This window comes from Pantherophis guttatus, chromosome 4, assembly GCF_059756535.1.
Source record: "Pantherophis guttatus breed Tessera chromosome 4, ASM5975653v1, whole genome shotgun sequence".
NCBI classification, from domain to species: domain Eukaryota; kingdom Metazoa; phylum Chordata; class Lepidosauria; order Squamata; family Colubridae; genus Pantherophis; species Pantherophis guttatus.
The window spans coordinates 69,891,275-69,913,005 of NC_142066.1; the positions used below are offsets into that span (position 1 = coordinate 69,891,275).

The window sequence follows — 21,731 nt, forward strand, 5'->3', positions numbered from 1 at the left end:
TAAAAACAGCCAAAGCTCCTGGCACGGATGGTTTGACCGCAGTGTATTATAAAACTTTGCAAGCTGAAATGGTGGAACAACTCAGAGATTTATTTTGCAATATTCAACAAGGGGGTAAAATACCCCCATCATGGACAACAGCTTATATATCTTTGATACCAAAAGAACAAGTCGGTCCTAAAAAACCAGAGAACTATAGACCAATATCTCTTCTGAATACAGATTATAAAATCTATGCGAAAGTATTAGCCAACAGGTTGATGCCAGTAATCCAAAAGGTGATTCATGATGATCAAGCGGGATTTATCGAGGGCAGACACATGAAGGATAATGTAAGGCAAGTAATAGATTTATTGGAATATCTTGAGAAGAATAAACAGATTCCTGCAGTGCTGGTCTTTTTGGATGCAGAGAAGGCCTTTGATAGAGTGGATTGGAATTTTCTATCAAAGACTTTAAAAAAGATGGACTTTGGGGATCAATTTATACAGGCGATTTCAGCAATTTACCAAGAGCAAAAGGCACAGATTATTATTAATGGAAGCTTGACAACAGAGTTTAAAATTGAAAAAGGAACAAGACAGGGATGTCCGTTGTCCCCACTTTTATTTATTCTAACACTAGAAGTCTTGCTAAATACAATACGGGACTCTAATATCTTGAAAGGTATAATGATTAGGCAAGAGGACTACAGAATAAAGGCATTTGCAGATGATCTGGTTATTACCCTATCACAACCAATGGAATCAATAATCCTGATGAAGGACATTATACAAGACTATGGTAAAGTTTCAGGTTTTAGACTGAATTCAAAAAAGACTAAAATGATAGTTAAAAACATGACACAAGATCATAAACATGAGCTTGAAAGGAGGGCAGGTTTTGAGACTGTACCTAAGGTAAAATATCTAGGAGTTCAGGTTGCAGAATCAAACATGAAATTGTTTCAAAATAACTATGAGGTGTTGTGGCGAGAGGTGCAGAAAGACATGGAGACTTGGAAAAAACTGCAGCTGTCTCTACTTGGAAGAATAGCAGCAGTTAAGATGAACATTTTGCCAAGATTTCTTTTTTTGTTTCAAATGATTCCGGTGCTTAAAAGTGATAAACAATTGAAAGTCTGGCAAACTGGACTCAATAAGTTTGTCTGGAACGAGAAAAAGCCGAGAGTGAAATTGAAAATTATGCAAGATGTTCCAGAAAGAGGAGGTCTTAAACTTCCAAACCTACAGTTATATTATGATGCAGCAGCTTTAACTTTAACAAGTGATTGGTTTGGAAGTAAAAAGGCTGGAATATTGAATGCAGAAAGTTTTGATCTTGAATTTGGATGGCATGCTTACTTATTTTATGATGACAAAGTTGATAAAGTATTTAAAAGTCATATACTTAGAGATTCTTTGATGAGAGTTTGGAAGAAGCACCGACTCAAATGGGATTATAAAATACCGCTATGGCTGGATCTTGGTCATACTTTGTGGAATACAAATATAATGTCACTCGGGGGTGGGTTATACAAAGAGGTTCTTATTACAGATGCGGGCAGATGGCAGCTGAAGACATTGCAGACACTGTTGGACGAAGGGATTAATTTAACTTGGTTACAATATAATCAATTACAATTGAGATGGAAAGAGGACCAAAAAACTGGTATTATGTTGCACGAGGAAGAATTGGTTAGACATATAAAAGAGAAAGGTCCAATGCATATCAAAAGGCTTTATAATGTTTTGCTAGAAAGGGACTCAGAAACTGAATTAGTTAAAGATTGTATGATTAAGTGGGCACAAAATTTTGAAGAACCAGTGATGTTGGAAACATGGGAAAAAATTTGGGTTCAGAATGTTAAATTTACACAGTCGCAGAATCTGAGGGAAAATTTCTATAAAATGTTTTATAGATGGCATTTAGATCCCAAAAAGTTGTCATGTATGTACCCTAATGTTCAGCCAAAATGTTGGAGATGTGAATGTTTGGATGCTACGTATTATCATGTTTGGTGGACCTGTAGGAAAGTTAAGGCTTTTTGGATAAAAATTTGGTGGGTCATGCAGAATGTTTTGAAGAAAAAAATTCAATTCTCTCCACAATTGTTTTTATTGGGTATAGTTAAGGGTTTTACATCGGGTGAAACAAAATTGATATTGTATATGAGAACAGCAGCAAGATTGTTGATAGGTAAATATTGGAAAAATGAAGCTTTGCCCACTATTGAAGAATGGACTTTGAAGATGGCCAGTTTTGCAGAGATGGCGAAGATTTCAGCATACTTAAAAGATTGTTCACAAGAGACTTATGAATGGGAATGGAAAAGGTGGATAGAATATGTTCAGAACAAATATCAAACTAGAAAGTATCAAATAGCTTTTATTTGAAAATAATGTATTAGAAATATTTTAATGTAATGAGGTAAAAAGAAAAATTATACAGGGGAGGGAGTGGTTCAAGTTTACACACAAGTGTCATACTAAGGGTTTTTTTGTGTGTGTGTGTGTTTTTTTTACCAGTTATGAGTATATTATAGGGAAGTCTGGGGGGAGGGGAGGGTTAGGGAGGGTTAGGGAGGTTGGGAAGTTTGGGGGGGGTGGGGAGGAAAAAAAGGGGTGAAAATGTAATTGTAAAACTTTTGCAATAAAAAAAAGAACAAGCCCTAGCCACAAACTGCATGAAGGCAAAAATTCAACATGTTACCACCAACAGCAAATGCTGCCTCTGCAATGAGAAAGATGAGACAGTCGACCACCTGATCAGTAGATGCAGCAAAATTTCACAAACTGACTACCTACAACGCCATGACTGTGTTGCTAAGATCATTCACTGGAAATTGTGCCAGAAGTTTGGATTTGAGTACAGCAAAAACCACTGGGAACATCAGGTTGAGAAAGTTTTAGAGAATGAGAAACTCAAGATCTTGTGGGACTTTAGAATTCAGACTGACAGGCACTTGGTCCACAACATACCTGACATAACAATAGTTGAAAAGAAAAAAGTATGGTTCATTGACATTGCAATACCTGGTGATGCACGGATTGAAGATGGGCAGCAAGAAGGAATCACAAAGTACCGGGACTTGCAAATTGAAGTTGAGCGACTATGGAAAAAGAAATCGTGTGTTGTCCCGATTGTAATTGGAGCCCTTGGAGCAATACGCAAAGGGCTACCCCGCTATTTAGAAATTCTAAATTTGCCAGACTTGAACATTTTGACTCTACAAAAAACCACCTTACTCGGAACAGCTTACATCCTCCGACAATACCTTAACAGTTCCTAGGTCCTTGGTTAGGACTCGAGCTGCTGAGCTATTAACCAGCCTCAAAGGCTGTGAATCTCACTAAAGATTAACCAATAATAATAATAATAATAATAATAATAATAATAATAATAATAATAATATCATCATCATCATCATCATCATCATCATACATTGGAAACTTCAAGAAGTTTGGGTCCAAATGCAGCAAAAATTACTGGGAATACCAAATTGACAAAGTTCTTGAAAATGAACAGGTCAAGATTTTGTGGGAGTTTTGAATCCAAACAGACAGACATCTGGCCCACAATATGCCTGACATCACTATTGTGGAAAAGAAAAAAAGTCTGGTTCATTGATATTGCAATACCAGGTGAGACATGAACTGAAGAGAAATAACTAGAAAAAAATAACAAAATACGGCAACCTGCAAATTGAAGTTGAACAATTGTGAAGGAAGAAATCAATGGTTCTACCAATAGGAATCAATACCCAAAGGTTGCCTTGACTCATGGAAATTTTGAACTTCTCCCTTGAGGGTGGAGACAGCAGCCAGACGTGGGTTGTGCTCATTGGTCAGAGGTAGGACTGAGCCTGGAATTCTTTTCCAAATCCGCCCCCTGTTGCTAGGGCTCCCAGCTTTTTGCTCAGTCATCAGACTGGACAGTTGTGTGGATTGTGGCTCTGATTACTTGTGTATTAGAGCTATTTCCCTTTCTGCTTGATTCCTCGGTTGACCATTGGACTGTTGTTTTTGGATAATTCTACTGATCTGAATTGGATTCCTGTCTGCAGGAGATTCCCTTGATATTCAGGTTTTTCTTTCTTTCATTAACTCCCTCTGTCATTAACGATACGGTCAGTACCTTAGGCTGGTCAGCGGAGTCTAGCGCTCCCCTGGGGAGGGTGGTCCGGCAGACCTTTCCCTTGGGTAGGATCATTTGCCTCCGATCACTCAGCGGAGTTATTTGCGCTCCCTCATTAGGCTGCGGACCACCATTTTGTCCCCTGTGCCTTACAGTGCCCATTGCTGTCTTCATATAGAGCTTTGTGCTCTCAGTGTTTAGCCGCTTGTCGGCTTTAAGGTTTCCCGGCTGTCATTCAATTAATCTGTGCCGGGAACCTCACTGACGCATTGTCTGCCTCTGCCCCTGTTTTTGAGCCTCTGCTAGCAGTGCTGTCTCCGAACAAGTAGAGCTTCGCGCTCTTGGCATTCCGCCCGTTTCGCCTGCCTGTCACTCTCCGCTCGGTGATAATTGCCCTCAGCTGTTCAGCGGATCGCCGGGGCTTAGCGGAGAGGACCTTTTAGGCATTTTTCGCCCTTCCTAAAGCAAACACTAGTACGGGCTAACTATCAGCGCAAGACCATTGTGGGCTAATTAACGTCAGCTGGGAGGCGCTGCAGACGTTGGGCAAGAGACTTTACACCTTTATCGGGCTTCGCGCCCGCGCCATTTTGAGGCTCTCGAAGCCCTTGTTCTTCAGCCTGTCTTTGCGCTCACGCCATTTGAGGCGCCTAAGCCCCTCCCTCTCTGAAGGCCATCTGTCTATCAGATCTTTCCAGATCACTCACACAGTCTCAGAGGCAATTTAAAGAGCTTTAGTCTGGGAGTCTAAGGGTTTAAAAATTCTTTTATACTCAAACAGAGGCTCCTTTCCAGTGCAGGGCAATTGATCATGCCTAAGTCTATGGCAAAATCAAAACATGGCCGCAGAGCCACTGTTCAGGCACAGTCAGTGGCCTCAATCAGGGAGGAACATACCCTGCTACATGAGGATGTCCCTCTCTTGAGTCATTCGCACACAGGCACTGACAAGGTTCCCAAATCAAGGCTGGGTCAGAATAAGTCTAGCAAGGACCAGGGTAAGGACATCCCTAGGTCTGAACTTGCTCACCCCAGGAGACTCAGGGTTGACCCTAATGTCCCTAGACATGAAACTTCTGTGACCTCGGACCAGGTCTCGATTCAAGATTATCAATTGTCAGCTGAATCAACTGATGTCTGGGGTTCCTCTTTGAACATGGTCATGCCTCCGGCTGTGGAGTCTATCGCTCCCGTCCCTTCGGGGTTACTGATTTCCCCATCTTCTGCTCCGGCACGAACCTCTACAGAGGTCGGTCCGGCTCATGACCAAACTCAGGTTAGTTGGCGGCCTGAGGATATCCAAAGAATGATTTCTGTGGCTGTGCAGCAATCCTTGGCTGAGCGTGGTTTTCCGGCTAAGACACCGCCTCATCTCCAGCCAGTCCCATCTGTGGCTGAGGAACCTATCGACGATTTTAACATGGAGGATGCAATTTCTCTGGCGGGGTCAGATTCTCCGGCGATTTCCTGTGTCAGTGATCATGCCATCCAGGCTGACGCAGAGGTTCCGGAGCCAGAGTTATCGGAGGATGAGGGCTTACCTCCTGATCAGCCCGTTTTTACAGGCCTGTTTCCGCAGGCCCTCTTCAAATCCTTGTTGTTTAAGGCAGTAAATACGGCCCAGTTGGGTCCTTCCCCCGCTACAGAGCCTGAGGCTGCTGCAGGCTCATTACACCCATTGTTTGCTGAACAGCCTAAACCGATAACTGCAATTCCTACGCCTCCTCTCTTTTTAGAGGTTATACGTAAACAATGGTCTGCACCATCCTCTCTTCCGGTGCCGTCCTCTACGGACAAAAGGAATTTCATTGTGTCCCAGGACCTTGACTCCCTGCTGCAGGTTCCTTCCGTTGACACCCCCGTAGCAGCCTTGCTCTCGTCTTCCACTATGCCAGGTGATCCTGAGGAAGGTCTAAGGCCGGAGGAACGCAGGGCTGAACAGGTCCTGCAGAGAGCCCACCTGGGGGCAGCATGGGCCATTAAGTCGGCGGCCATGGCCTCTTTCTTCAATCGGACCACACTTCTCTGGCTTCGCCAACTCCAAGAAAAGATGGCCTCCGAGGACTCGAGGTTGAAGCAAGACCTCAACAAGATTGTGGCTGCGGTGCAATTTTCTGCCGACGCCACTTTAAATGCTACGAGATTTGCAGCGAAGTCCATGGCCTCCTCTGTTGCCGCCCGCCGCTTGGTCTGGCTTCGTCATTGGCAGGCGGATGCCAGGCACAAGTGGCGCCTAGCCTCTGTTCCGTTCTCAGGCACAAAGCTATTTGGTGATGCCTTGGACAAGTTTCTTGTTGAAACCAAGGACAAACGAAAGATCTTGCCTGCAGTTTTTCGTAGAGGGGAACCCCGTTTCTCTCCTTATGGTCCTCGTCCCCCAATGAGGTCTTCGGAAGGCGGTTTGGGTCCCTCCCGTTCCACGGGTAATTTCCATTCGGGGTATCTAGGCCCTAGGCAGAGGAATTTCCAGGACAGACCTCCCAGGGGGTGGGGTTTCGGTTCCCGGCGGCCCTTTCGAGGGGGAGGGGGTCGCTCCATCCGTCGCCGTCGTTAGTAGTACCTTCAATCCTCCCATTGGCGGAAGATTGGGCTTCTTCGCCAAAGCTTGGGAGAGTACTACTTCGGATTGCTGGGTCCGGGCCTCCATTTCATCGGGTCTGGCCATTGAATTTGTTTCCACCCCCCTTTTGTCTTTTACTCGCTGTCCCCTGTCCCAGATAGCCGAGCGTAGATCCCTCATGGAGGCGGCTATCAACCATCTACTGGCCATCAAGGCCATTCAACGTGTGCCTTGTGATCAGGCGGGGCAGGGGTTTTACTCTCGGGTCTTCTTAGTCCCTAAGTCATCGGGTGGGTGGAGACCTATTCTGGACCTTAAACGTTTGAACCGGTTTGTAATCTATAGAAGGTTCAAAATGCAATCCTTACATTCTATACTAGACGGCATTCGGAGGGGCGATCTCCTCTGCTCAATAGATCTTACGGAGGCTTACCTCCATGTCCCCATTCGCCCTTCCCATAGGAAGTTCCTCCATTTTTGTTATGCTGGGATTCACTACCAGTACACGGCCTTGCCCTTTGGCCTTTCCTCTGCTCCCCGTAGCTTCACTAAGATTTTAGCGGCCTTGGCTGCCCACCTCAGGCTTCAAGCCGTCCGTCTCCAGTGCTACCTGGATGACATTCTCCTTATGTCTTCTTCCCGTCAGCAGGCCTTGTCTGACCTCCGCCTTACAATTCAGACACTGGCATCACACGGTTTTTCTGTTAATGTGCAGAAAAGCCACCTAGAACCCTCAACTAGGATCCTTCATTTGGGGGCTATCATTGATTCGGAACAAGGTAGAGTGTTTCTCTCCCCGGATCGGCAGGCCGCGTTGAGATCCATGGTAGCTAAGGTCCTGAGGGATAAGAGAGCTTCCCCTTTGTTTCTTTCCAAACTCCTAGGCAAGATGGTCTCTACCATCTCGATTGTCCCCTGGGCCAGGTTACACCTTAGAGACCTTCAATGGTTGCTCTTGCCTTTTCAGAGAACGGGCAAGGGATCCTCTCTCACCAAGGTGGCAGTTCCAAGGGAGGTGCTCTCCTCCCTTCGCTGGTGGCTCTCTCCAATGCTCTCCAAGGGCTGTCTGTTCCTGGACCCTCAGTGGGTAACAGTGACTACCGATGCCAGCAAATGTGGATGGGGAGCTCACTGCGGGGCCCAGATCGCTCAGGGCACGTGGTCCAGGGTCGAGGCTACCCACAGCATCAATTGGCTGGAGCTGCGAGCAATCTACCTGGCGCTTCGAGCATTCCAGCTTCTAGTTTCCGGAGAACACGTGTTGATCCTAACCGACAACACCTCTGCCAAGGCGCACGTCAATCGCCAGGGCGGCACCAGATCCGCTTCACTGATGCGGGAAGCAAAGAGATTGTGCCTGTGGGCCTCCTTGAAGGCGGACCATATCTCGGGCGTCTCGAACGTGACAGCGGACTGGCTGAGCCGCCAACAGATAGACCATGGAGAGTGGAGCCTTCATCCTCTCCTTTTCCAGGAAATAGTCGCCCTTTTCGGGAGTCCACAGGTGGATCTGTTTGCCTCCCATCAGAACTGCAAGTTACCTCGCTTCTTTTCCCGCTTTCCTTCCAATCAGGCGGAAGCGGTGGATGCCCTACGCTCCCCTTGGCCACAGGGCCTACTGTACGCCTTCCCGCCATTTCCCCTCATTCCGAGGGTAATTCGGAAGCTATCGCTGGAGCAGGCAGAGATCATTCTGGTGGCACCACACTGGCCGAGGAGGTCGTGGTTTGCGGACCTCATACATCTCTCTGTGTCACCTCCTTGGAGGATCCCATATACTCCAGATTGCCTCAGCCAAGGGGCGATTCTACATCCCGACCCTCAGTGGCTTCAGATGACCGCTTGGCGGTTGAGTGGGAAACTCTACATGGGGACCACATCCCTTCTGACATAATTCATACCATCCAAGCATCCCGGCGGTCGTCTACCCAACGGATTTATTCCGCTACTTGGCGATCCTTTTCTTCTTGGTGTGCAACTCAGGGGTTTTCCCCTCTTCAGGCCTCCATTTTACAGGTCCTCCATTTTCTGCAGTCGGGTTTGGACAAGGGCCTGTCTCCAAACACCCTCCGGAGGCACGTGGCAGCTATTTCTTCTATCTTGACATATAATTCTGTTCACTCGTTGTCTCAGCAGCCGCTGATCCGAAGGTTTCTCCGGGGTGCGACCAACCTCTGTCCACCTGTACTACATCGGTATCCCTCCTGGGATCTCTCCCTCGTGCTGGACTCCCTTATGGGATCACCATACGAACCTCTTGCTTCCGTCAGCTTACGTCTGTTATCCGGCAAGGTAGCCTTTTTAGTGGCTATCACCTCGGCGTGCAGAATCTCCGAATTAGCAGCGCTATCCATTAGAGATGATTTATGCGTGTTTCATGAGGATCGGGTGGTTCTCAGATTGGACCCTACATTTGTGACTAAGATTAACTCTCCCTTTCATCGTTTACAGGAACTGGTTCTTCCAGATTTTTATCCCTGGCCTTCCAACCCACTGGAGAGTCAGTTACACACCCTGGATGTCCGTCGCGCGCTTGACCTCTACATCCAAAGGACTGCTGCTATTCGGCGAACAGAGTCACTGTTTGTTTCCTTTCTACCGTCTTCCTTAGGTCAACGAGTGACTTCTTCCACGGTGGGGCACTGGATCCGTGCGACGATTACAACGGCGTACGAACTTCGATCGTTGCCTCCTCCTTCCACTGTCACAGCCCACTCTACCAGAAGTGCTGCGACCATGGCGGCATGGGCTTCAAAGGCTTCTTTGGACGAGATATGCAGGGCGGCGACTTGGACCTCTCCTTCCCCCTTTATTAGACACTATAAGCTGGATAAGTTCGCCTCTGCTGAGGCCGATTTTGGGAGGAGGGTGTTGCACTGTGTTGGAGCTCGGGAGGGGTGTTCTGCCCAGACTGTTCCCTCCCGTGAAATGGGACAGTGATCTTTGGTATGTCCCACGTCTGGCTGCTGTCTCCACCCTCAAGGGAGAAGGGGCGTTGGTCCTACCTGATACGCCCCTTCTCGTTGAGTGGAGACAGCAGCCAGCCCCACCCTGATTTCAGTCTGGTCATCCATGTCTTAGTGTTTTGACTTGTTGTTTCCTAATTTCTTTCCACACACCGAGTCTGGATTTCCTTCGACAAAAGCTGGGAGCCCTAGCAACAGGGGGCGGATTTGGAAAAGAATTCCAGGCTCAGTCCTACCTCTGACCAATGAGCACAACCCACGTCTGGCTGCTGTCTCCACTCAACGAGAAGGGGCGTATCAGGTAGGACCAACGCCCCTTTTCAGACCTGAATATTTTGATTGCAAAAAAACCCACCTTACTTGGAACTGGCTATATAGTCAGATATTACCTTAACAGTTCTTAGGTTCTTGGTTAGGATTTAAACTATTAAGTTTTTACCAGTCCCAGACTGTGAATTGAATTGAAGTTTAAATCTTAAATAATAATAATATAGACCGACTACAAACAACTGCATGACAAAGTAGCAACCATGGTGCATTGTAAGATCTGCAAGAAATATCATTTGCCTGCAAGCAAGAACTGGTGGGTCACTGGGACCAGAGGTTTTGTCTTCTGGCTTTTCTCTGAGAAGTTCCTTGAAGATGGGCTCCAGTATGACTCCAAAAGCTCAGAAGACAAAACCTCTTGTTTGGATCCTGAAACATTATCCTAGGACACATATATTCACCTTCATTTGTAAGAACTGGTGGGACCATACAATAGAGAAAGTAATAGAAAATGAAGAAGCTAAAATATTCCAGGACTTCAGAATTCAAACCAAGAGACACCTGCCACATACTAGATTTAACAATTGTTGTTTAGAAAGGCAAAAAGTCTGGATAGTGGATATGGCACTACCTGGAGACAGCAGAATAGAAGAGAAAGAACTGGAGAAGATAACCAAATACAAAGACTTGCAAATAGAATGACTGGCAAAAGAAAGCAAAGATAGTACATAGTAATAGGTATCTTGGGTGCAATCCCAAGACAACTGGAACATCACTTGAACACCATTGGCATTGACAAATTCACCATCAGTCAATTACAAAAGGCAGCTTTAATTGGAACAGGTTACATCCTGCAATGATACTTCTAATACTATCAAACATCAACATCTGACTATCCCAGGTTCTTGGGAAGGACTCGAGAGCTGGATAAAAATGCCAGATCCAGTCTGAACATCTGGCTGACTGTGCATGAACAAAAGTTAGTTAGTAAGGAATTTAGTGTACTAGTAATTTGAAACGAGAGAAGATTTCCTACCAATTCTTGTCCCTAATCTGATGTTTGAATTCTGAGTGATGAGAACAGCTGTTATACATATTGCAGATGTCTGGAATCTCAATTGAAAGTTACTATTATCGAATGAAAAACACGCACTTACAGACACAATGGAAGAAGCCGAATTATTTCTCCAGTAAAAATAAAGTAAATTGAAGGGTATTTGGAAAGCAAATTTATCTAAAATTACAATTAATGAAACCTAGACTTTCTTTTCGATATGCTAAAATATAGCCAAGATCTTCTGCTAAATTCTGAAGAATGGAAGTCTATCTTGATATGTGATATGTAAAAGTAATTATAATATAAACATATCAAATTATGTAAACATGTTGCCTGACATGTTTCTCCATCTTTGCTAGCTGATCCTTGATAGGTGACAAGTAGAAAGAAGTATTGTTTGATGAATGGGCCAACCAAATGTTTTACAGCTCTTTATTGTACTTTATTAATGGATTCTCCATAAGAGCAAACTTCATTAACACTTCTGCAGAGCAGATTGGTTTCACATTATAATACTTTTCTTTCACTCAGGAAATAAAATGTCTGCATTCTTTTAAATATATGAAGATCCTGATCATATGTGTAGAATAAGTAAATTTGGTCAAAATTTAACATGGTAAATGCCGAGGGGTTATTAACCAATAGACTAATGTAGCATAACTATCTTTTATAGATGTATTGTTTATATAAAAATATTGTGAAAACAATATCATGTTTATGCACTTTAAATATTTAATTATTATGTTCACATATTAGTGCAATGGCTTTGGCCCCTTGCATAAAAAAAAAAAAAGGAAATGTAGGGAGACAAATTACCATGCCCATGGTAGCCAATCAGCAAGTCAAATAGTATGCCTTGACCTCTACAAAAGCATCTAAATCAGAAGCCACCCTTCAAAAATGCTTTCCTAATAGCTCTTTAAGGACTTGTCCTAATGACATAAGTTTCAGCTCATGCCTTGCCTAACATTGTACTCAGCTGATCTGATGTTGAAGTACTGTGTTCCATTTTTTCTTGATACAAGCATTACTGTATGACCAACTTCTGGCACTTGGCAGTGACTGTGTAATGATGCAGTCTGAGGCTGTCATATGTCTAGCTCTTATTGACAGCTTTTGCCTGCAGGATGCACATCCAGACTTTTCAGTCCTGGTAATTGCTTGTGAAGTTGAATCCTCAGAGAAATGGTGGCTCTCTGTGTAAATTATCCCTTCTCTTCTCATTTGTTAAACATTTGATCAAAATGTTAGCTAATTACAGGCTGTGCAGATGAAGCTGGAGTCACAGAAACTGTCTCTTATTTGTTTTTCTTTTTGCAACTTAGCTAACATTGCAGTTTTGAGAGTTTTCTGGCAAAAAAGGGAACAGAGAGCACAAACTACTAGGGCAGGGTTGAGAGAGCAAGCAGTTTACTCACAGAGGTCTGTCAATAGTTCCCTTTACAAAGTGATAGACATAACAAGAAAGAGCAAAAAAATGCATAAAAGTGAAAGCATTAGAAGACAAGACAGATGACTCAGATAAAGCAAGCAAGTAGAAAAGAACTAGTGAATGAGAGAGAGGGAGTGAATTAGAGAAAATGTATGGATAATTCATGGTATTGGGGATCTTGATGCTTGTTTCACAGATCGTATTGGGGATTTTCAATAAAGCAGGAGAGGCCAAAAGTTTTTATTCACTTCAGATCAAATTCTGACAATACTAAATTTATCTTGTAATCTGCAACTACTACACTGCAAAAACATATGGACTACACATCTCGATCGGGGCAAACCAAGAGATGCAATTTACATAGACTTCTGTAAAGCCTTTGATTCAGTGGTACATGACAAACTATTTCTAAAACTAAATTCTTATGGCATTTCTGGACTCCTGCATAAATGGATAGCTGCTTTCCTGTCAAACAGGCAACAAGTGGTCAAAATAGGAAGCACTCTATCAAATCCTGTATCTGTCAACAGCGGTGTTCCCCAAGATAGTGTTTTAGGACAAACACTCTTTATACTTTACATAAATGACATTTGCGATAATATTAAAAGTAACTGTGTTCTCTTCGCTGATGATGTAAAACTATTCAACACCACCGACAATGCTGCTACCCTTCAAAAAGACCTTGACTATGTGTCAGATTGGTCAAACAAGTGGCAACTTCAAATCTCAACCAACAAATGCTCTGTCTTACACATTAGTGAAAAAAAATCAGAACATAAAATACAGGCTAGTTGGACATGACCTTGTAGACAACCCTCAATCTGTCAAGGACCTTGGAGTACTCATTTCTAAAGATCTAAGTGCCAGAGCCCACTGTAACAACATTGCCAAAAAGGCATTAAGAGTTGTTAACCTAATTTTGCGTAGTTCTTCTCTGGTAATATTGTACTACTAAACTAAAGCATACAAAACATTTGCTAGATCAATTCTCGAACACACCTCATCTGTCTGGAACCCGCACTGCATATCAGACATTAATACAATTGAGAAAGTCCAGAGATATTTTCATGAGAAGAGTCCTCCATTCCTCTGCTCGCAATAGAATTCCTTATGCCACTAGACTTGAAATTTTGGGCTTAGACAATTTAGAACAACTCCGCCTTCGGTCTGACCTAAGCATAGAACATAAAATTATCTGCTACAATGTCCTACCTGTCAATGACTACTTCAGCTTCAACCACAACAATACATGAATACACAATAGATACAAACTTAATGTAAACCGCTCCAAACTTGATTGCAGAAAATATGGCTTCAGTAACAGAATGGTCAGTGCCTGAAATGCACTATCTGACACTGTGGTTTCTTCCCCAAACCCCCAAAACTTTAACCTTAGACTGTCTACTGTTGACCTCACCCCATTCCTAAGAGATCTGTAGGGGTGTGCATAAGCGCACCAACGTGCCTACCGTCCCTGTCCTAATGTCCCTTTTTATTCGTAAATCTCTGTATTTAGGTAGTTGCAAAATCCCTCCTCCTTGTCTTTGCTCGTAGCCATGCAATTTGTAAATGTTTTACATTAAAGCTGTAACTTTAAGCACTACTCATTGGCCTCATTACCAGGGCAGAAGAGAGATCAATTGGCATAAGAGATCAAGATACACCAGTATACCTTTGTGTCCATAAATGGACTAGAGATAAATATATTAAACTATTAGAATGTGCAACCTTGAATTTATCATTTTAAGTGAAAATTTTAGTCTAATTATTGTGTAGTGTGATTGTAAGGAAGAGAATCATGTCCATCTCCTTAAATCATTGGGGTTTTTTAAATCAAAGGAAAGTGGCATTATTATTTAGCATAGCTATGTAAGCAGGCCTACTTCTGAGCTGGCTGGATTAAGAACATTAAATTAAGCATTAAACATTCTAGTTTAAGACAGGACACCCAAGCTATTTTTTTTTTTTTGCTTCATTGGAGAGTTCATAGAGTATGCATGATAATAAAAATTTAAAACCTTATCTTACTTTCATCTGATACTCTAATTCATGCTGTGGACATACTTACATTTTAACTCAAGTTTGATGAAATCTGAATTCCCCCGATTCTCAAGGAAGACTCCATCAGGGGCTGATGTTTTGAAGTAGAATGAAATGTCAGCACTAGTCTCTCCTTGAAAGGTGGAGAAGTGGAGATATGAAGATCGAGTAACAAATGATGCAGCATTCCAGTAATTCTCTGTAACATATGAAAATATATTTCTTTTGAGCTATGTGCTACTTAAAATTAGACAAAATAAACAATACTATTTATAAAGGGTCAGAAAGCTGAAGTTTGAAATGGGGAGCAAGCTATAGTATTTGTCTTCTATATAGAAAAATAATATTTTTAATTAAAAATATTAATAATTTTATTATTTTACTGATAGCTAGTTGCAGCCTAATATTGCTTATAATTCAATGAGCATGATTGTTGTTCATAATATATATTACACTGGAAAATTCTGCTTGCACTTAATAAACAAGAGTGATTATTACTTAGCTGCCAAGTTAATGGAAGCTTTCCTCTGCTAAATCATACTTGAAACAAGAATCTGAAGAGATTAATTAAATTTCTGAAGGTCAGCATTGCATTCTTTTGTGATGAGATTTTATTAATTCCATTACAATTAAATTAAAGTTAAAATTCCCAGTTCAAGTATTTTTTAGATCAACTATAGTGAGATAAAAGCAAAAAGACAGCTCTATGAAATCTTGAAGTCTAACAAATGCAGTATAATTGATGTTTAGAGAGTTTATAGACAGATTTTCTAGAAACTCCAAAAGTTTACAAATTAAATTAAAAAACAAAACTATGTAAAATATAACTAGGGGCATAATAATATAAAGAGGAAACTTGAAAACCAGCTCTAACCAAATACATAGAAGAAATACATATAGAAGGATATTAAGTCTTTAGCTATTATATGTTATCACAATGAAAGTGAATAAAGCTCAGTTCGGTTTACTTAGTTATCACATAAATTATGAGGTTAGTTGGCTACCTAATGTTATAGCACTTTAACTATCTTAAAGTAAACTTTTATTCAGAAAGGACCAAAAAGAAAATTTTGGAAAAAAGCAATGACCTAGAGGAAAGAAACAGGAGACTGCAAGGGTGAATAAGCTAAGACTTTCAACAACAACAACAAAAATAATTCTTTCAATATGTAAGGAAGAAGAAAAAAGTCAAGGAAATGATGCTGTAGGCTGCATTAAGAGAGTGATAGTATCAAGTCACATGAAGTGATACTACCACTGTACGCTACTCTAGTAAGGCCACACTGAAATACCATTCCTCCATCCATGATGGTGTACATTACAACTTCCAGAAAGTAGAATTTTTATGTAAAAAGAGTAACTTCATATGTTTTAATACCCAGGAATGAAACAAAGATTATATTAGAGCAGGTGTCAGCAACCTGCGGCTCTTTGGGCCCTCTGCTGTGGCCCCCTGTCAGGTGATCCCACCAGTGGCTGGCTCCGCCCCCACCCTCCCCTCCCAGTCACTCCTCACCTAGCCTGAGAAGGTAAGGGTGACAACAGGGGATAGAGAAGCAGCCAGGGCAGAGACAGAGAGATACAGAGAGAGGGGGAGAGAAAGGGGGGAGGGAGGGAGGGGAGAGAGAGAGATGTCATAAGGATTTTGGGTTCCTGGTGTTTTTTAACAACTGGTTCTCTGCCCTAATGAGCGGCTGGGTAGGCGTCGCTAGGGGGGGTTCATGTGACTGGTAGAAGTGAGTGACATTGAGTTAGCCATGCCCACCCAGGTTTTGTGGCTCCTGGTTTTTTCTTTTCTGTGGGAAATGGGTCCAAATGGCTCTTTGAGTGTTTAAGGTTGCAGACCCCTGTATTAGAGACTAAACAAAAACGCACTTAAGAGTGAGCAAATAATATTGTTTACAATATTACATTATGGCCTAATTTCTTTGAAAGTACAGATCTGAGTTCTGTAGCCCAGAAAAGCTTGCCTGGATTTTCATGGGAAAGATGATAGCTGATTTTATCTTTTCCTCAAATAACAAATGGCTCTTGATTACATGTTGCTTTAAATTATCTATTCTATTCTATTCTATTCTATTCTATTCTATTCTATTCTATTCTATTCTATTCTATTCGTATTTCCATCATTAATGATAAGTTTAAATGGAATGTATCCCAAGGTCGAACTAATTATAGGTATGGGGAAAACTAGATGGCTGTCCAAAAGTTCTGTTATTCACTCCTTTTGCTGGCAGAAAAATATACTAGCATAAATTGTACTATCTTCATTGCTGATCTTTAATCCACTATATAAAGGAGAACAGCAACTGTGCTGTCTTTACTGATTTAATGCAGGACAAATTAAAGAATGTGCTGGATTCCCTTGGGCTTTATTTTCCTTTCCAACAATAATTAATTACCTGCTTGTGAAAAAACAATGACCCATCATCACTCTCTGCAATGTTGCTTCCTGTAGGTTTGACAAGTGTAGGCAGGTGCTTGAGAAGGCATATCTAATCACCTGTCAAGTTACTTGACTAACAGGTTGCAAGCACCGAGATCCAACTGTGTTGCATGGATATGGCAGTGCTACAAGCAAGCAACAAAGGTGGCTGGCAGCATTGGGAAGTAACCAGTGGATTGCAATTGTAATTGGCTCACATGTAATGATGGCAGAGATCACCATGTTATCTAGTATTTCTGAAGCCAGAAGTGGGTAGGTAGAATTGAGTTGACATACCCCTTTCCCCTCCCACAGTAATATACACAATGAAATTATTGCATTACTAACAAAACAATGTATAACATATAACAGTAACACTATGCAGTAACAATAACCATGTCATCCCCATAAAGTAGACCAGATGAGAAAATCCACTCTCCAGGAAGATTAGAGTCACATTTTATTAAGATTGCCTATAATAACAAAAACTTGCAAGTCTAATTGTGCTAAACCACTCTTCCGCTTTTACTCCAGTGAATTAGGAAGGCAGAATATGGTCTGCTTCTGAATATTACCTTGTTTCAACAGGACTGAATGATGCTTTGGTCCCCTTTGCCAATAGTTCTTGCATATTTCTGTCAATGTCACCTCTTTTACTTTCTATTGTCTGCAGCCCAGACCTGGTATATAATGAGTGTCTTTCCTGATTAAAATAAATTTTCTGAGTATCAAGCCCTAGCTGTTTTTCAAGAACAGTATTAACCCCATACTACTAAGGCATTTATGTAAAACTTAACAAGCCCTTTGAAAATCACATGTTGGATGCACTGTTCCATCTTCCCTGTAAACATGACCAAAATGAAAATGAAGGGCATTTTCCAGTAACAGGACGACATCTGCAGCAGCTTAAAGTGGCCACTAGCAGTCAGGAGTTCTCAGCCTAATGTCAACAAGCACATAGCCAAAGAGTCTGGTAGATGAAAAAACAATGTTTATGCTAGAATTAGGGAGACATGAAATGAACCCCTCACAATATAGTTTTGACACACAGAAAATATATATTAATAAATAGGCAATCTATAGTTTAAAAATGAGTTTCTGGCAACATCATATTCTGACCTCATGTTAGAGGTCAGAGTTGGAGTACAATAACATATGTGGGAAGGATTAAGTGTCATAGAATGCATGTGGGTCAATAAAACGAAGTGGAAATTACCATGTTTCATATGTCAGTGGAACAAGATTTTCAATTTTCATGACCTGAGGGTAAGGGAGCAGACTTTGGAGAATTGCTTATGCCTTTTAAAATAGAATTAAAGTGTTTCAAGGGTTACTCTATTGTTTTCATGTGTTTACTTCTTTAAAATGGTAGATATGAAAAACTGCAGTTGCAAGGACCACAGAAACAGAAGTGTCGGATATGACTCAGCCATTAGCTTTATTCTATTCAATATTTTCCAGTATTTATTAGACATATATACATTTTAAGAAGGAATTGTAGGAGTAAATATAAACAAGTAGATAAACCATATGTTGAAACAATGAAAATGTACACCACTAATCAGAATGACTCAGAACTGCCATAGTAGATATTTAAAACTAAAACAATACAAATTTCAAACCTATAAGAATAAATAATAGGGAAACTAATTCTAAATAGAGATAAAAACTGACACAAAATTTGCTATATTATATATTATGGTAAAAGGGGGTGCGATGGCTGAGCAGTTAAAGAAGTTAGCTTGTCAGCAAGACAGCTGATAGCCCAGGTTCGAGACCTCATTCCTGTTTCAGCTCTTGCCCATCTAGCAAAAGCATGCAAATGTGAGTAGATTAAATAGGTACTACTTCCCTGGAAAGTTAACAGCATTCTGTGTACTTTAGCATATAATCATGCTAGTCACATGACTACAGAAATGTCTTCAGATAATACTGGCTCCCTTGGCTAAGAAACGGAGATGAGCACTGATCTCTAGAGTTGGACATGACTGGAATTGAACATAATCTTTATGTTATGCTAGAGCTTTTGTCAGACAATAGGAAAGGTTATGTAGAAATTCTGGGACAACCCGGCAACTCCAACAGATATTTTGAAATGCCTCTAAAAATTGACAAGCAATGCTACATGTTCAATTCTTCTCATGCTCACAGGGACATAATTGTTCTGTATAGAGAATTGTAAAAATGTTTTTGCTCTAGTACCACCAAACGATGGGCCCTGCACCTTAACTAGGGTTTATTTATTCATTCATTCATTCATTCATTCATTCATTCATTCATTCATTCATTTATTTATTTATTTATTTATTTATTTATTTATTTATTTATTTATTTATTTATTAAATTTATACACCACCCTATTCCTGAGGGACTCAGGACGGTGAACAGCGAACGATAAAAATACATGTAATACAAACATTAAAAAAACCAATTAAAATATACTAAACACTCTGGTCCTAGATAATTCAAGACATCCCAGTTTAAAATAAAATCAAAAGCAATATAAAGGGAAAGTTAGGCCAGGCCGGCCTGCTGAAACAGGAAGGTTTTGAGGGCACGGCGGAAAGTGCGCAGATCCGGAATCCTCTGTATCTCTGGGGGGAGCTCGTTCCAGATGGTGGGTGCCCTCACAGAAAAGGCTCTCCCCCTGGGGGCTGCCAGTCGACACTGTTTGGCTGACGGCACCCTGAGAAGCCCCTCTATGGGAGTGTACTGGGTGGTGAGAGACTATTGGTGGCAGAAGGCGGTCTCGTAAGTACCCCGGTCCTAAGCCATGGAGCGCTCTAAAGGTGGTAACTAAGACCTTGAAGGGTTCTTCTATGTTCCGAGCAAACAAAGTTTGTGAGCTATATAGCAGGTTTTAGAAGATACATTACATGCTGGTCCATTGGCAATTTAGGAATTCTGCCTAGATTACTCTGGAATTCCTCATCCAGAACAGGTTGTTTAATGAGTCATCCATAATATGTTGTTTAATGAGTGATGTTGTCTGATCATAGCCCCTTTCTAATGCTTTTTGTGGAAAAAGACCATGTATTGGTAATTTCCTTGCAAGGGATGTTACTCAGTAGGACTAATAGTTATCTGACAGCATTGGAGTGAAATTGGGAGGGAATAGGAAAGATGAGCAAAATTCAGACACTAGATAATTAAGAGCCAGTCTGTGACTACCTTCATCATAGCTGATTGAAGATGTCAGGATGCATTAGAAACACAGCACAAAAACTGTCTGAGGAATTTGGACAGGACTCATTGTAAAAAGCCAAAATTGGGAACGATCCAAGCTGAGCTCTATAGGTGAGCTGAGCCAAAAAACTTCACCAATTAATAGCAGAGGAAGAAATGAAGACCTGAGCATAGGTATATGAGTGCATCAGTGGTGGGTTGCTCCTGGTCTGTCCGGTTCTTGAGAACCGATAGTAAAAGCAGCTCCGCCCACCTGCCCAGACATCATAAGATACAATCTGCACATACGCAGAAGCTTCTGCACATGCACAGAAGCATGCTCAACCACGCGAGGAAAGCACGTATGTGCACGTGCTCCCATTGCGAACTGGTAGTAAGTAAGGTAGAGTAGAGGTAAGTAGGTACCTCTACTCTAAGTAAGTAAAGGTAAGTAGAACCCAGCCCTGGAGTGCATGTAATGCTTAAGCAAACCATGCTGTCAATCACCCCACTGGTTACACAGCCAAAGAAACTCCTGGGATATTCTTTTTACCAAGACTATGCCTTTACTGAAAATTCCACATTGGTACAGAATTAGAAAAGCCAGTTCTAATGATTTCACATGCAAACAGCATTATTCATTGTCTAGAGCTGTCCATATACTATGAGAGTGACAGCAAAGGAGCTGACATCTAGGGTTGACCTTCTGGTGGGATCCAGGTGGGCTATTTCTGTGAGAACTGGCTTAATGTCAACAGTCCTACTGTATTAGCAAAAGAAATTCCTGGGACTTTTTAAAATCAAAAGTATAAATCTACTGAGGATTTCATATGGGTACAGAAATAGAAAAGCCAGTTTTAACTATTTTGTGCACAAACAGCATAGGAAAAGGTTCAATTTTCCTCCCTGGACCTCCCATTGTCCAATGTCCATCAATCATTTGCACTTGCTTTGTTTTGGAAACAGTTTATCTGCCTCAGACATTCCTAGCCGGTAACATTGGGGTTGTCAAGTTTCGGTGCTATCTTGAATAAACTTCATTCTCAAACGCAAACTCTCTAATGAATCACTTTTATTTTAAGAATAGCAGAATCCGACATTCCTGATTCAAATTGCAGCCAAACTGGCCCCTCCTTCCAACCCCCTCCTCTTCCGCTCTCCAACCCCAATGTCCCATTGGCCATCATGCAGATCCATCTCTACATCCCGGCACGTTCTTTTCACAGGAATGTAGCCCCCATCCTCGTCTCCCAGGAAACACTATCTGTAACATACAAAAACTAGGTAAAAGTTCATCTCAGCAATAAATCAAGCTTCTGCTCTCTCTGCTTCATCTCGTTATGTCAGCGCTGGAAGAGAGCCTAATTTGGAACGCTGACATCCGGCCCCTCTCCCTTCACTTCTGTGACATCACCTATCCCATAGGGAAAACACAACAAGATTAGTCTCATCAGCCCCTCCCTGGCTGTGCACCCCCCCTCCCGGCTTTCCCAGGTGGTCTGCATGGAATTTTGCTATAAGGCGATCAGCTTGAATGTTTGCGCTCTTCACCCAGGAAGTCTCTGACAATGGGTAACCCTTCCATTTAATTAAGTACTGAACGCACCCCCTGTGCCATCTTGAATCAAGAATCCGCTGCACTTCGTAGTGCGTTTGGCCCCCAACAACCAGGGGCCCAGGGGGTTCACGTGGCATTGGCCTTA

At 42.0% G+C, this 21,731-nt stretch overlaps 2 protein-coding genes across 4 annotated transcripts in view; one reads left to right on the top strand and one right to left on the bottom strand.

Moving 5' to 3' along the window:
- CNTNAP2 (contactin associated protein 2) overlaps positions 1 to 21,731 on the bottom strand; it is a 1,550,102-nt gene that overhangs the window by 141,635 nt on the left and 1,386,736 nt on the right. For all 3 annotated transcript variants that reach the window (XM_060691806.2, XM_034416464.3, XM_087892376.1), the window contains exon 16: positions 14,467 to 14,637. In XM_060691806.2, coding sequence (XP_060547789.1) covers positions 14,467 to 14,637 — 171 coding nt within the window. The remainder of the gene's footprint in view (positions 1 to 14,466; positions 14,638 to 21,731) is intronic.
- LOC148114159 (uncharacterized) lies at positions 5,261 to 7,086 on the top strand. Its single transcript, XM_087892387.1, has one exon. It carries the CDS (start codon positions 5,273 to 5,275, stop codon positions 6,668 to 6,670), a length of 1,398 nt encoding a protein of 465 aa, XP_087748513.1. The 5' UTR covers positions 5,261 to 5,272; the 3' UTR covers positions 6,671 to 7,086.

Coding starts and splice junctions, on each gene's coding strand:
- LOC148114159 (XM_087892387.1), top strand. CDS start 5,273: ATGGTCATGCCTCCGGCTGTGGAGTCTATCGCTCCCGTCCCTTCGGGG.